Raw genomic sequence first — 16,027 nt, 5'->3', positions numbered from 1 at the left:
ATTGGTACCGAACTTGACAACCTATCAAACGTGAGGCTTTTCAGAAATGTCTCTATCATCTTCGACAAGATTAAAGAGGAGGCTAGGATTTGGGTAATCATCGGTGCCAAGAACTTGGGTGCTTTATATCGGGAGAATAGGGTTTTTTACACTTTGTTGTGGTTTTCATGAACCCAAAACTTAATTAACCAAAATTCTTAATTAAAGTGATGAGACAAAACTTTTACATCCGCTTTCTAGAACTCTATTGTTAGTGGTGAGTAGATGACCAAATGAAACTAATTGTGTGCCATTAAAAAGCACGGAAACGGTGCAATTCACATTCAATGACGGCCACCCTCGAGTATATCGATCTCTACGAGGGCAGAAGATAGGCTACTTATTCTTGTAGAACTCATACAATTTGCAGGTATAATTTGGAATGGAGTAGGTCATCAACACGAATCATGATTTAGATCATTAATTGCATTATACACCCACCATGTATTACAAAACGTATAAACATACAGAATTGAGAACACCAAATCTATATATATGAACGAAAAAATCAGATTGAGGCCTGCTCCAGCATCTACGTAATCAATAATGCCCATGTGGATGCCATGTGAGTGGTATATTCAGGATTTGGATGCAAAGAGGAGAACAATGTGTACGAAAAGCTACTTCGCATGCATGCCCCCCCAGGCTCAAAATTATCATGCTTCCATGTTACCGCCTCACTGCCACTGCACTCCAATGCTCTGGCCATGCGATACTGCTACCAACAAAGTCAAAGAACCTCTTGCTAATGGGGAAACACATGCAAAGCTGCTAGTGCAAGAATCAGAACATGCATCCTTGCTCTCTTCTAGATTTCAACACTGTTCTTTTTTTTTTTGCGGGGAGATTTCAACACGATGTTGCATGTCTAGTTGTATCTCATGTTCTCTACTAATTGAACATGCAACTAGTTATGTTTAAGTAGTATAGTTATGCCTGAAATAACATATATTTAACATGTATATAGCTGAATGCTAGAACCATGTTGGTTAATTGTAACTATCACACTCTTAAGTAGAATTTTGTTTTACTTAGTGGGATCATGTGCCACTTTATTTAGAATCACCCTGCAATGCCGCTTGAAAGTTGTGTGGCTTCAAGATCAAAGAGTGGACTAATTTGCAAAAAAAAAAAAAAAAAAAAAAAGAGCAGACTACATGCACCACACTATCAACGAGAATGTCGCCTCTTAATCTTCTCCTTGGAGAGACATACAAAATGTCGAACTTACACTTTGTCTTGTGGGGGTACACCACTACAGACCCAGCCTATGGTTTGTTCTCATCAAATAGGTTTCTACCAAACAAAAAATATATAGAAGGTTTGTTTACACTAAAAAGGGATCGCCGACAATACTTTAGTACACATTATGTCTACATGAATCTGAGATGATTCGGATACTAGGCTTCAGGGATTTTACCATGTTAAGATGACCATATTAAGTCATTCTTGCATAAGTAGCGGAATTCAATTCGGCTCCCAGGGGTGCGTATGCTTCCTCTAACAAAAAATTATATTTTGAAACAAAAAAAAATATACATGTACATCTCCACAATATATGTGGTTTCCTCAAGTTTCGTGAGGAACCAATATTTCTTGTGGTCTAGGTAAAAAGAGAAAATTTATATTCTGAAAAGCTTTAATTTTAGCATTGAATTTTGTCTTTTTACACACATCACATGCCAAGTCGATTTTTCATGAAACGACTTTGTGAGTGTGTAGCACGTGAAGATGTGCGTGCGGATTTTTTGTTTCAATTTTTTCAAATGAAAAATGTGTGTAACATGTATTTCAAAATAAAGGGAGCATATGCTCCATGTGCCAAAACACCACGAAAATTTAATTTGGCTCCCGGGTGCGTAGGCTCCCTCTACCAAATATTTATATTTTGAAATGTCGATTTTTTTTGACAAAAAAATCTAAATGTACATTTCCACAATATACATGTGTTCGTCAAGTTTCACGAGGAACCAATATTGTTTTGTGGTCTATGTAAAAAGAGAACATTTATCTTCTGAAAAGCATTATTTTTAGCATTAAATTTGTCTTTTTACACACGCCACGCGACAAGTCAATTTTTCATGAAACGACTTTGTGAGCATGTAGCACATCAAGATGTATGATTGAATTTTTCGTTTCAGTTTTTTAAATTTCAAAATATGTGTAACATGCATCTTAAAATAAAGGAAGCATATGCTCCCATGTGCCAAAACACCACTCCCGAATGAAGTATCCTTTTTTAAAGGTAGTATCAGAATTTATACCTTACGTAATTACACAATGTGCCTTTTGACATGAATGTAACTTCATATCGTAACTAGGAACCTTTCATCCGGATGCGGACGATGTGAACTCGGGTGCACGTGCACTCCATTATGAAAAAAAATATCCAAAAATGCTATTTTAAAGGTTTAGATTTTTTTAAAAACGCACGCATGTATATCTTATGTTGGCACTTACTTGTGCATATTTTGGTATAAAAAAACGACCATGTATGACCTACACATAGAAAATGGAATTTCCTATTTCATTGAACAGTACACAACAAATCATTTTAGTGTTATTTGGACATTTTGTTATTTTCGTGTAAGCCACATACAATCGTATTTTTCGTGAAAACTTACACAAGTAAGTACCAACATAATATGTACGTGAAAAAAATTATTTCATTTTTTTTAGATTTTGAAATACCATTTTTTCCAGCATTTTAGAAGGGTGCACGTGCACCCAGGTTCATCCTGGTATTTTCCCCTTTCATCCTTGCTTTTTACGAAATGGGGATTTGGCCCCGGCCTCTGCATCAAGCTATGTGATGCACACAACCATTTCATTTGTTACAAATCTCAATATATTCAAAGTATCTTCCACCCTTGCTGCCGTATCAAAATATTGTTACCACATTAAGTCCTTAACCTCTATCTGCCTACTTTCATTAACTGATATGGCATTTGACACATAAACACTACTTAAGGACTTCATTAAGAAGTCTTCTTTGTTCAACTGAAACATCATAGTTTTTCTTCAGGAATGATATTTGGCATTAATGAGGACTATTTGGGTGTTATTAGGATCCAAGTGGGGCTAGGTCACCATGTGCAGGCATGTGCATGGTCTGCATCTTCCATCCCCTTCCCTCTTCCCAACCCTCTTACAGCGTGCCCCCAAAAAGTGCATTCTTTTTCAATCCTTCTTTTCCCTGTTATTTTGCACACTTTTATGACCCAAGTCTGTAAAAAAAATCAATTAAACACCTACCCACTGAGGGCATCTCCAGCGGCGCGACGCATTTTAGCGTCCGCGCGCGTCCGTTTGCGTCGACCCTTTTGGTCGAAATCGACCGCGCGTCCGTTTGCGTCGGGGGTGGCTCCAGCGGCACGACGCATTTTTTAGGACGAGTCCTTTTTTTTAAAACATGAAACATAGTTTACATACGTAAAATAAACCGCTGTGCTGCTCGTCGCCGCTGTGCTGCTCGTCGCCGCTGTGCTGCTCGTCGTCGCTGTCGATCACGATGAAGTCCGGTACGACCCAAGGCCAGTTGGCATCCGGGGGAGCGTACGCCGGGCGCGCTGCCGGTGCTGGAGGTTGAGGAGGCTGCGGCTGTGGCGGCGGTGGAGGGGCCAAGTACTGCGGCTGTGGCGGCGGTGGAGGGGCCAGATCGCGGCCGTGGCGGCGGTGGAGGCGCCCGATCGCGGCCGTGGCGGCGGTGGCGAGGCGCCGTCGACCTGTGAGCGCTCGTCGAAGTGCTTCATCCGCCGACAGGCCCGACGGCATGACGCCGGTGGCGTAGCGGGGCAGCGGCGGCTGCACAGGCACGTCGTGCTCGGAGACGAGGACGGCGACCTTCGCCATCTCGTCGTTCATCATGTTCTCCGGGAACTCGAAGTTCCGGCCCTCCGCCAAGGCCTGCTGCCATTCGTGGAAGACGACAGCGACGAAGTCGTCGCTGTCGTCCTTCGCCTCCTCGCTATGGTACGCGAGCGCCTCGACGTAGTCGTCGTCGTACACAGTGTAGGCTTCGTCGTCGTCATCGGTGTCGTTGTGCTGCGTCTGCTGACGTCGCGTCGGCGCCTGCTGACGACGCGTCGGCGCCTGCTCACGACGCGTCGGCGCCTGCTCACGACGAGCCGCCGGTGCAGGGCCGAAGGGGTAATTCCTGTCGCCCATGAAGCCTGCCTTTCGTCTCCTGCCGTCTCCGTGGGCAGGTACGTATGCCAAAGCTCGGAGTCGATGGCGTACGCCGGATCGTCGCGGAGGTCCGCCGGCAGATACCGCCTCCTGCGCCGGATCTCCGCGGTCCGATCTGGCTCGCGCGCAGTGCGGAGGGATAGGCACCCGGCGGCAGCCGAGCCGCCACCACTGTACAGTCGCACGCCGGACCAGGCGTCGTCGCACGGCATCCATTTGCCGTGCATGAGCCTCCCCACCGAGACGGGGAGCGGGATCTTCTTGCTGCCGCTGCCGGAGGCCTCGAAGTCATTCTTCTTCCCCATGGCGCTGCAGCGGTGGTGGTGGTTGTAGAGGTGTGGGCGAAGGAGCGGCGCGGCCGGTGGGCTTTTATGGGCGGGCGCGCGCGGGATACGATGCCATTGAAGGCGGCGCAGAAGCCCAGCCGCCGCCCGCTCAAGGCTACAGTAGAACAGGCAGCCGCGCCATTGATGGCGAAGGCTGCGGCGCAGACGCGGAAGCGCTGACCGCCTGAACCGATGCCCTCGATGCAGACTCGCTGCCAGGCGGGCCCGGTGGGGAAGCGAGCGGACACTTTGCGCGTCCGCCGCGACGCAAACCTGGCGCATATTTGGGCCAGGTTTGCGTCTTCGCGGACGGCCCGGTCACTTTGCGTCGCCCCGCTGGAGGTGGTGCCAGACGCATTTCCGGTCACGGCGGACGAAAACGGTCGCTCAGCTTGCGTCGCGCCGCTGGAGATGCCGTGATTGCTTTCTAACAGTTACAAATATCGTGTCCTCTATTTTTTGATATTTATTTATTCATTTTTCATTGCAGAATATATCAGTATATACCAAATTTGACTCATTTCAAACATAATGGCACACTGACTTATAGGAAATAATTAAACTAACGCAGTACTCTTTTACCCGCAAAAAAATCCTCCAAAGTGTTCTCATTCCCACTTTGAAAAAATGTTCACACACCTTTCATACCCTCATATATGTTTTACTGCTTTTTAAACTGCCTCGTATATGTTTTGCTGCCTATATCTTTCTTTATGTGACTTACTATATTACATATTTTACACAAAATAGATTTTACTTTTATGATGCCCCTGCCATAAAAAAATGTACACCCTAAATATGAGGCTACGTTTCTCTAAAACAGAAATGGTCAATTGGATGGTGGAAGTAAAACAATGTTCCCTGCACACACAGCAACTAACTGAAGCTCACATGGAAACCCAAAGGCACATGCAGCTTTCTTTGTGCAAACACATATCTAGCTCCTTTATATGTAGATAAACCCCTCTACTTGCTTTCTTACAACAGCTCAAACTCTGCCGTCGGTCCTCCTCTTCTTCCATCTCCTAGGAAGAACCAAACAAGCCAAGCAAACTAGTAGCCACTGCATTGCTCACGAGATCCTCCTCACAAACCGAAAAACAATGCATGCCTCAAGAAAGTTCAAGAGAGCATTCATGGAGCGGCTCCTGCAGAGCCTGCAGGTGGCCGGCCTCACCTCCAAGTCCATGGGTCTCCGGGAGCGCCGGGATGCCGTGAGGCTCTCCTCCGATGTGGCCATGGCATTGGCCAGGGGCAGCACGGCGCCCTGGGCGAGCGCGCTCGTCACGCGGCACGCGGCAGAGCGGCGCCACGAGGCCCTCATGCGCCGCATCCTGAGCACCGCTGGTTACGAGTCTAGCCTGAGGGCGGCGGCAACGGCGAGCTGCCGGAAGGAGATCAGGAGCAGGAAGATCGTGAGGAGGTCGCACGGTGTGTGCAGCTCCAGAAGGAAGAGGAGGAGCTCGCTGGTGGCGGCGAGCGGCAGCAATGGTGCTACGGTCGCTAGGAGGATGGTGAAGCGGAGGTTGCAGCTTCTCAGGAAGCTTGTGCCCGGAGGGGAGGAACTCCATGGCTTCTCATTGCTCAGTGAGGCCCTGGATTATGTGATGTGCTTGAAGACACAGGTGGAGCTCATGCAACGCCTCTGCAAAGGATCGATCCCAGCTGCCTCGAGCATCAGGGTATGATCTTCTTTTAACTTTATATATCATATTAGTGGTAGATGTTAATAATTAACTTCTTGTATGGCACACGAACTAGTTATTCATGGCAATTGGTGTACAATGTATATGCTCTTGTTTTTTATTTTGTTTCTTCTTGATCCTTCAGTTTGTCATAAATTCAGAGTCTTTGGAGTCATGTTAAAACTACTTTTTTAGTACTTGTACCCTTCTTTCAGTGACTGAAACATCTCTTCTTTTACACTAGGGTAAACTGTTGGAATTTGTGCGTGGTACATCCATTTCAGTATTGGTATAATCATGTCTGGTACTTGTATTATACTTATTTTTGCAAGGGTAAAAGAACAAAATAAAAATAACAGCATAGTGCCTCGAAGCTTTTGCTCACTGCAAGCTACTTCAGCCAGCTTCTACCTAAGCATGTCAATACTGTTTAGAGCTAAACTCTGTTTTACCTTCTCAAGAATGAAGAAACACATAAACGTGTCCTAAACAAATAATAACAACAAGTTGTAATTCAGTATTTTCCCGAGTTCTGACAGTTAGCATTCTCTGTTCTTGGCAGGCAGAGGCTGCCCCAAACCAGAATGCAGACATATAAATATGCATGAGAGGTGTGAGAGGATGAGGATCGAATATTAATCCCTCAACATACCGGTGAACAAAAAGCAAGAGGACTGGAACTCAAGCTCAACTTATGCGTTGATGGGAGAGCACAGATGGTTCCGGGAGCCAACTTACTATAGCTAGCTAGTACTGGTAGTGCCACTGTAACTATTGTTAAGTACATGTCAGTGCAGAGATGGATCTTGGCTTAGATATGTCTCCTATAGCTAGGATGAACAAGCCAACATCCATTCGTTGAAAAGAATTTTGGTGTTAATTACTAATTAACTACCAGCTTAATTTTTGTCTCTTTCGGAGGGAGAAATTAAGCATGCCCATTTTATCTGAAATATTAATCATGCATGTACGTGGGTTCTCCAATCTCAATGAAATGTATTCTTCTCAAATCTAATTTTCAGTTGGTTTTCATAATGATAAGGACATGGCACAAAACTGCAGGCATGTATGCAGGAAATCATAACAAGCTGCGGTTGCACCAGAAAATAAAGAGATGTTATATCCAAGGCACTTGCAACAAAATCAAAGCTGTCCTAATTCTGTTGATAGTCAAAGGGTGCTAAAAAGGCATGCTTAACTTGTGAACTATAACAAGATGCAGCATTGGACGCACTGGGTCACGGTTCGACACACTGACACCTTTTTTTTTTCGAGCGGTCGACACACTCACACCTGAGTACGAGTTGCAGAAGAATAAGTGTTCCGCTTCCACCACCTCACCTCAAGAAAAGAACCAAAATACCGAGTATACTGAATGTAAGCAGAGTATTCTGGTATCAAGAGTAGTCCAAAAAGGGGAAAACATCTCTTGAAGAGAACTACAGTATATGCAAAATCATTATGAGTGACACCTCTTGGTGGGTGTATAAAAAAGTTGGCCCCTCTCTACGCACCAACCCATAATTTGTTCTTGCTACCAAGAGACCTAGGATTCCCATGCACTATTGCAAGCTGCAAGTACTGACTTTGCTTGGGCACTTGGTCCAATCCCACATATATTCACATTCAAATCCCCAACTAGTGCCCCAGCACTTGCTAATTACTGCAATGGTTGCGGTGTAGAGTATTTGTAGCTTTTTTTTAGAGAAGGTATGTCTTCATTGATCAATTAAACAAAGTAAATCAGATGCGAGCAACAAAAATTTCCCATAAAACTGAAAGTTACATAAAAAATCTTCACGGTTCGTCGTCGTCTCTACCTCATCTTTTAGCATCTTGACATTCCTCCAAAAATCAGGTGACCAAATTACAGAAGACCAAACCAGCGTAGGCTGCACTCACCAGAACAGGTGAGAACATAATATTGTGGTGCATTGTTGTCGAGGACACACCGCTTGCAAGGCAAACTGCCAAGCCACTGATTCACCGCCGTACTACCGCGGAAGAACTTTGTGAGCATCAAAGAACGAAGCACAAAACTTGACACCGCCGTTAAGATTGGCGAAAACGCAGTGCAGAGAGCACAATCTGCGAACCTATGCACACCATTATCTCATAAAATAAAACTAGACCATGATAGCGTGTGTTTCTGCGCCCGTCCATTTCTATGATATAAATTTGTAAGTAGGTATATGCATAAACAAAATTTTAAATTTGTATTAAATGACACATATATTAATAAGCGATGACCGTCCCAAACCGAAGTGGCCTCTTGTAGAAAGAACAACAGAATATGAGTTTCAGAGTCAATATTTAACACAATATGAAGAGTTCCTAGAATCGCAAAAATCAGTGCACTGAAATGAAAACATCTAAATTATCAATATCCATTGCACAAAGTAGCTAAAAGATGTATTCTGATATATTTAAATAACCAACAACAAAAATAAGAAATACAACACCAACTATAACATAGTGACTACAACTTTTCGACAATGGGTCTTAATACTACAAGGCATATGGAGATTTAACTCCCAGTGTGAACCTAAGAGCATTCTTCCCGATATCAGCTTGCTACGAGTTTTCTCTTAACTTGCCTCGGTAAAAAAAAAACTCTGTTGTAAAGCCAATAGAAGATATTCAAACTCAGGTTACATAGAACCTACACACAATGTCTTTCAACGTCAACACATAAAATTACCGAGAGCTTCAAATAATACTTAATCATCCAGATTGAAAACAAATTTGAACATATCATTACATGAAACCAAGCTATGGATATGCAATCAAGACATAATTATGGAGGGTGTACGCCTAAATAAATGAACACGCCAACTAAAACAATGTCACTATAAGTCAATACAAACAAATAAATGGTACCAGCAAAACTGAGATATACTTGCATAAATGTGGTTTTATATGTTACTATAACTAGAAGGATACCTCACGCGTTGCAGCGGGAATTTCTCCGATAACTCTATTTTGTAAAAAACAAAAGGATATAAGTTGATTGGAATAGGATGCTATTTGTAGGAACATGCATGATTCAATTGGCGTAAATAGTCATGAGGCTAACTTAAAAAAACTGACTTAAAATTGTTATGTAGTTGGCGGCTAAAAGTTGATGATGTGGATAATTGGAGGGCTTAAAAAATAGATGATGTGGCTTGCATGTAGAGTGTTAATGAATGTTAGTGGGGGATGACATGGACAATTGGATGGCTAATATAATGGATGATGTGGATAGCTTGCATGTTGAGATAGACAACTTAAATGACCCTCTAGTGAGGTTTTGCTTTATAAGAGATATAGATACAGTTCATGGAAAGAGAATATGTACGAAGCAAACTAGTTCTTTTTTTTACTGTGTATCTGCTCATGAGAAGGAAGGTGCATGTATGTATACAATTATATGACCAGTTAAGCAAATACCTGAGATTCATGAAGCAAAAAAATCTAAGAACATATAAATGTCAACAATAATCGTCACTGGTATATACTAAAGTAAATGTGTTTCTTGCATATTCTCTAAACTACAATTCATGAGACGAGAATATGGAAAGATAAACAACACAAATTGATTTTTAATTGTGTATTCACTCGTGAGAAGAAAAGATATACATATGCATACAGTTAGATGACCGGTTATACAGATACCTGAGATGCATGAAGCACAAAAGTCAACAATAATCATATGTACATAGGTTCCCCTTTTCAAAAAAGAAGGGTTCAAATGAGATTGTAGAGATTATCGTTGTTAAATACCTCTGTTTAGCGGGGTAGGCAAAGTTGTTCCTGATCTTTCTACAAATAGGAGGACGCTAATATATTGGGTATTTAAAACTTAAAACCACAAGAAAATAGAGCAAGAGAAAAATACAATAATAAAGAGTACATAAAGGAATCATAGCCGAGGATAGCTGATACAAAAACCAATATGAATAGTTGCATTTCAAGATTTATACGGGTCCATTTAGATGTGAACTCTTAAGGAAATAGTAAAACGGGACATAATAATATTTGTATGAATAAATTGTAACCATTGATAGAGATGGATTGTTAATATTGTGTTTTACAGTGAGGGAGGCATACTGTTTTTGCAAAATCAGTCATGTCACGTATGTCCTCTGAACAAACCTATTAACATGGTACCTCCAAAAGCTCTTGAAAATTACACAGTTGCACAATAACAGAAGAATGGTCATTGCTACCTTGGCTGTCAGAGGAATGAAAACAAGTGGAAGGAACATTTAAATGGAAATTGACGCAAATAGAGAAATTTAACTAACCAAGCACCACCGATTTTTCCTGGGTTTTCACTTTTTTTTATCGAGGTAGCAATGACTGCAGACGTACCATTTGAAATCCACAAGTGAAACATCATCGAAAGTTGGCTCTCGTCTCTATGTACAATGAGAAGCACAATAATGTAATATGGACGATGCATATCCCAAAACAAAGAGCCACATTGTTCCTGATACGTTCCTTGCAGCACCTTGTCTTGGTGAATGCGTGACTCCTCTTTACCAATCAACTGATGTGATGGACTTGTGAAAGTAAAAGAAAATGGATCAAGGTGACAATTTAAATACGTAGGAAAGTGAATCAAACAAGAAAATTGAGCACCAAAATCAAACTTTAGGAAGAAAGCGGGAAGAGAGTTTTTTTTTTTTTTTGCACATAAATGGGGTCAGAAGACCCCGGTGGAGCTTCTATATAGAACCATGTGGCAGGTACATATTACAGGATAGCCCCTTGACATCTCTTGCCCTACAAAACCTAGTATTTGAAGAAGGGGCCTTCCAATTTACAAAAACCACCCTGACTAAAAGGTAGAAAAAGCAATCAAGTCTGCCACCTGCCGCCGGCGAACTCAAGGCGTCACCGCCGAGTCCTGAGCACAGAGTGCTCGAACGCTCATGTCCGGCGACCAGATCAGGCCCCTGGCTGAGAGTCGGGGACGAACCACTTGACTCTCCCGTGGCGTCGAGCTCCAGCAGCCGACCTTCAGGGCCTCCGCCATGGAGGTTGAGGAAGAATGGCCACCATCTTGGCCGAAGAACACGGTGACGACTTTGGTCACCGCGTGATGCGCGCAGACGAGAACAGCTCTAGGGTGCCCATCAGCAGATCCGACAACAACGATTTCGCCAAGCATTCCCTCCCAATCTCCATCGCCATGATGACCAGAGAGAGGGGAAAACAGGGCGGAAACACCCAGATCTGGTGAGGAGCCGGCGAGCTTTATTGAAGAGGTCGCGGTCGCGCCACCGCCGTCCGCCTTCGGCTCCGTCCACAGGAGCGCCGCAGCCAGCAGCCACGCCACCACAGACCACCGGGAGTCGCTCCAGATCCACCGTGGCCGAACCCCTAATGGCATAACGCCAATCTCCACATGGGTAAAAGCAGCAACAGAGCTAATCCTACACCTAGATCTAACCCTAGCTACTCCGGCGCCTCTCCTAGACCTACTCCGGCCGGCTACTCCGGCGGAGGTGGCCCTGGATCGGCCCAGCAGCACACGGGCCGACTCTCAAGGTACTGTGGATGCTAGAGAGAGGGGAGGGGGAAGAGAGTGAGGTGTGCCTGGCGAGGGTAAGCGTGAGAAACCACCCGTTGTCGATACCGATGTTGCCGGGGATACCCACTTTTCCCATCATTATCACATCGCTGCATCTCTCTCCCCTATCCCTCTTTCTGTTAGACAAATAATGAGATGACATGAACTATAGGAGTGGCAGTATAGTAAGCTGATACATGGCCGACATCAATCGAGAATCCTCTTGTGAAGTACTTGTTGAAAATATAAGCAAATATCCATATGAAATAATCCGTACAAGTAATTGATAAATCATGACTATGAAAATAACAAATAAACTAATCATGCAGACTAGTAATGTAGATGAACAGATCACATCTAAACAAGACAAACCGATCGCATCTACCACATAAACTAGAAGAAGAAACTCTAACATAAACTGAAAGAGAAACGACAAGATCACATACTTCGCAGCAGCGTCGTTGTCGCCCATGTTGAGGTTGTCGAAGAAGTCGCTGAGGTCCGGGAAGAAGTTGTCGGTGTGGAGGAACTCGTCGTCCGATAACGACGTCGTGATGCCAGTAGTCGCGCCGGAGCGCTCCCCAAAAACATGATTGCCCCTCACCCGTACAGGTTCACGAGAGGCAGGGTTCCGGAGGCCTACTGTCCCGGCAGTCGGTGCACGCCGACGGACGGGATGAGGAAGACGAAGGCGGCGGCGCAATGAACTGGAAACAGGTAGTCGCATATGCGTCTGGGCGTGGCGGCTAGGGTTGCGCAGGGTCTTATGTAGTGCGGTTCGGGAAGGTCGTGGGGCGCAGCCCACGTCCGAGTCGGCACAGCCACAATCCAGAAAAACCGGAAGGCAGAACGGCCGAGTAACGCGTCCGTTAATGACTCAAAATTGATTACACAATTAATTTCCCGAACAGCAAAAAGATAAGCTCGGCTCAGCGAGATTCCCGCAACCCGCGGCGCGTCGTGGCGAGGCGAGGCGGGCGGCGACGGAGGAGGAGTGCGCGAGGGTCACTCACTTACTAGGACTAGAATAGCCCACCCTATATACCACTACAACTCTCTCCCAACTAGCAATGTGAGACTAAACTTTAGCTCCTACTAGTGCTGCCACTGATTTTTGGAATGGGTCATGTGAGTTTCAGAATTTGATAATGGGCCATGTGTCAAAGGCCAAATGCCCAAAAATTCCAGCAATGCTCCTTGGATCAAACAAACAAATCTAACTTCGAGCACTTTGACTGACAACACCTGCAACAAATACGAGAGAGAAAACATATCAATCTGAATGAATCTGCACAAAGTAGAACCATTAATTGGGGGGAGAAGGGGGTGTATATAATATCCTCAAGGAATGCAGATGGACAACCTATCGCATGAGAATTTAGAGGAACGGAGTGCAATGGAACAGAGGATTTAAGGAGGAGGAGCAGGGATTGCAAATTTGCAGTAACGGACCTCCACCATCTGCACGAGAAGAGTTGGACGCCTCCACATAAATTAGTGGCTCCTAGAAATGGAGAGTAACGCATTGACCAACAATGGCGGTACAGGCGGAGCTACAATGGCCGCGCAAAATCGGTCAAGTGTACTAATCAGAGAATGTGGCCGAAATTGAACTCAAATAAGACCAAATTTGGGAATACCTAACCTAATTGAGCTGTCCATGCCGGAGTGCGATTCGCCGTCGCAGGGGTACGAAGAATGGCGGCGCGGGCGGACCAAGAACAGCTGCGGAGGCGGAGGCTAGTTGGCGAGCAGATGAGTTTCGCCGCCCCACGACCTCGAAGGAGAACGAAGAAGGAAAGTGAACGGTAAATGCTTGAAGCCCAAACACGTTGGGCTGTTAACTAATTTTGGGACCCAATCAACGTGCTAAGGCCTAGTGAACGGTAAATGCTTAAAGCCCAAACACGTCAGGCTCTAAGCTAATTTTGGGGGCCAATCAACGTGTTAAGGTCTAAAACAAGGAAACTCCTATACACATTCGGTGGCTACCGGCCACCGCACACTCCCAGATTGGGTATGGACCAGGCTCATTTGTGTCTATTTAGCCTGTAGCACTTCGTTTTTCATTTTTCATTTTTCTTTTCTGGTTTCTTTTTTTTGTTTTCTTTTCTTTTTTTTCTATTTTCGGTTTTGTTTATATTTTTCAGATTCAAAAATTTTAATTTTTAAAAATTGAGAAAATGTTTAAATATGAAAACCGTTCAAATCTGAAAACCATTCAAATTTGAAAAACCGTTCAAATTTGAAAAACCGTTCAAATTTGAAAACCGTTCAAATATGAAATTTGTTCAAATTCGAAAATTGTTCTAATATGAAAATTGTTCGGATTCGAAAATTGTTCAAATATAAAAAAAATTCAAATTCAGAAATATTCAAATTCGGAAATTGTTCATAGAAAAAAATTCATTTTTGTTCAAATTTAAAAATGTTCAAATCTGAAAAATGTTCAGATTTTTAAAAAGTGATTTCTTTTTAATTTGAAAAATATTTATTTTTGACAAATGTTCAGATTTTAAACAAACGACAGAAAACAAAAAGAAACAAAAAATAAAAAACCGGCTTACCTGATGTTGGGCTGCGGCCCAGTTAGTAGCCCGAGGGGCGCGCGGGATGTGCGGCAGCCCCATCGGCACCGACCAGATCGGTGAACATCATCTCTCCTATACACTGATAAGGTCAGCGGTTACAGCGCGCCGTACAACCCCCGCGCGCGGTATGGGCCGGCCTAGTCGGCCCAGTTCGCGGTTTACTTCGTTTTTCTGTTTCTTTTTTCGTTTTTGTCCTTTCTTTTCCTTTTTTCTTTTCTGCTTCTTTTTTCTCGTTTGTTTCTTTATATTTTTTAGATTCGAAAATATTAAGATTTTTCAAAAAATTGTTGAACTTTTTAAAAGTATTCATATTCAAAAACTGTTCGTATTTTAAAAATGTTCCATCCTAAAAAATGTTCAAATTTCAAAAATGTTCAATCTCATGAAATGTTCAAATTAAAAAAATGTTCAATCTCAAAAATGTTCAAATTTAAAAAATGTTCAATCTCAAAAAAAATATCAAATTTAAGGGTTTTCTCTCTAGTATTTCCTGTTTTTTCGGGTTTCTATTTGGTTTTTTGACGGTTTTCGAAATTGGTTCAGCATAAATGTTCAGTTTTAAAAATTGTTCAAATTTTGATATTTTATAATTATTCAGATTTTAAAAATCTTTTCAAATTTAAAATTGTTCACATTTTGAACAAAATATAGTTCTCAAAAATTGTTCAAAATATAAAACTGTTCAATTTTAAAATTGTTGAATTTAAAAATTTCATATTTTGAATAAATCCCGAAAAATAGTTTCATAAAATAATGTTAGGTTTTGAAAAAGAAAAATATTAGTAACATAAAAGAAACAAACCTGGTCGCTGGGGGTGTGCGGCACCCTGCACAAGCCAACCAGGTCGGCTCAGGCCCGGTCCTGAGGTTTCAGGTGCCCGGGGCGAAAACTAGAAAATGGGCCCTTCAGAAAATTATTATTACATAAATTCTATAAATGTTATACTCTCTCCGATTCATATTACGTGACACTAATATGGATGTATCTAGACACATTTTAACTGTAATACATCCATTTTACTGGCAAATAATATGAGTCGGAGGAAGTAGTAGATCGGTCGACTCTATTTGTTGTTGACTGAGATGTTTTTTTATTTCAAAATAGATAGCCTGAAGAGAAAATTATGTGGCATAAATTGCATATAGGGCAGGTAACAATCTACTTTATTAAGACTAACGGATTGGATTTAAAAAGGAATTATATATCATTACTATACAATAAATAAGAACAATCTACTTCAACCAAAAATGCTAATAAAATAATCAAGTAATATACCTTTTAGAAAATTCATGAAATCACGATAAGTTTTTTCACACTACAAGCACTCTTTCTTTGCATGCTACTGAAAGGACACGGATGTCGCCTAGAGGGGGGGGGGTGAATAGGCGATTTAAAACTTTTACGAGATGGGCTTAACAAATGCGGAATAAAACTAGCGTTACTTTGTCAAGCCCAAAGCCTATATACTATTGTTCACCTATGTGCACAACAACTTATTCTAAGCAATGGTTCACCTAAGTGCACCAACAACTTATGCTAAGCAATACAAGCAAGTATGTGATAGCAAGATATATATAACTTCAAGCACGATGGCTATCACAAGGTAAAGTGCATAAGCAAAGAGCTCGGGTATAGAG

The 16,027-nt window shown here is 42.8% G+C and overlaps 1 protein-coding gene and 1 long non-coding RNA gene across 3 annotated transcripts; one reads left to right on the top strand and one right to left on the bottom strand.

Annotated features, from left to right (window-relative positions):
- Positions 1-5,489: 5,489 nt before the first annotated feature.
- Positions 5,490-7,253, top strand: LOC127301061 (transcription factor IBH1-like 1). The gene is made up of 2 exons (XM_051331279.2): positions 5,490-6,235; positions 6,801-7,253. Exons 1-2 carry the CDS (start codon positions 5,657-5,659, stop codon positions 6,834-6,836), a joined length of 615 nt encoding a protein of 204 aa, XP_051187239.1. The 5' UTR covers positions 5,490-5,656; the 3' UTR covers positions 6,837-7,253.
- Positions 7,254-11,551: 4,298 nt separating this feature from the next.
- Positions 11,552-13,678, bottom strand: LOC127301060 (uncharacterized). 2 transcript variants are annotated; one of them, XR_007851831.2, is made up of 3 exons: positions 13,439-13,678; positions 13,251-13,351; positions 11,552-13,043 (listed from the first exon to the last, which is right to left on the bottom strand). It is a non-coding gene; the product is annotated as an uncharacterized lncRNA (long non-coding RNA). The 2 variants fall into 2 exon arrangements; XR_007851830.2 differs by having other exon boundaries at positions 13,444-13,675.
- Between the last annotated feature and the right edge of the window lie 2,349 nt (positions 13,679-16,027).

This window comes from Lolium perenne, chromosome 7 (assembly GCF_019359855.2).
Source record: "Lolium perenne isolate Kyuss_39 chromosome 7, Kyuss_2.0, whole genome shotgun sequence".
NCBI classification, from domain to species: Eukaryota; Viridiplantae; Streptophyta; class Magnoliopsida; order Poales; family Poaceae; genus Lolium; species Lolium perenne.
This window is presented reverse-complemented; position numbering and strand designations above follow the sequence as displayed.

Bases quoted from the DNA above. Each gene is read 5' to 3' on its own strand.
- LOC127301061 (XM_051331279.2), top strand. From the start codon at position 5,657: ATGCATGCCTCAAGAAAGTTCAAGAGAGCATTCATGGAGCGGCTCCTG. The intron at 6,236-6,800 runs GTATGATCTTCT...TGTTCTTGGCAG, and splicing joins CAGCTGCCTCGAGCATCAGG to GCAGAGGCTGCCCCAAACCA.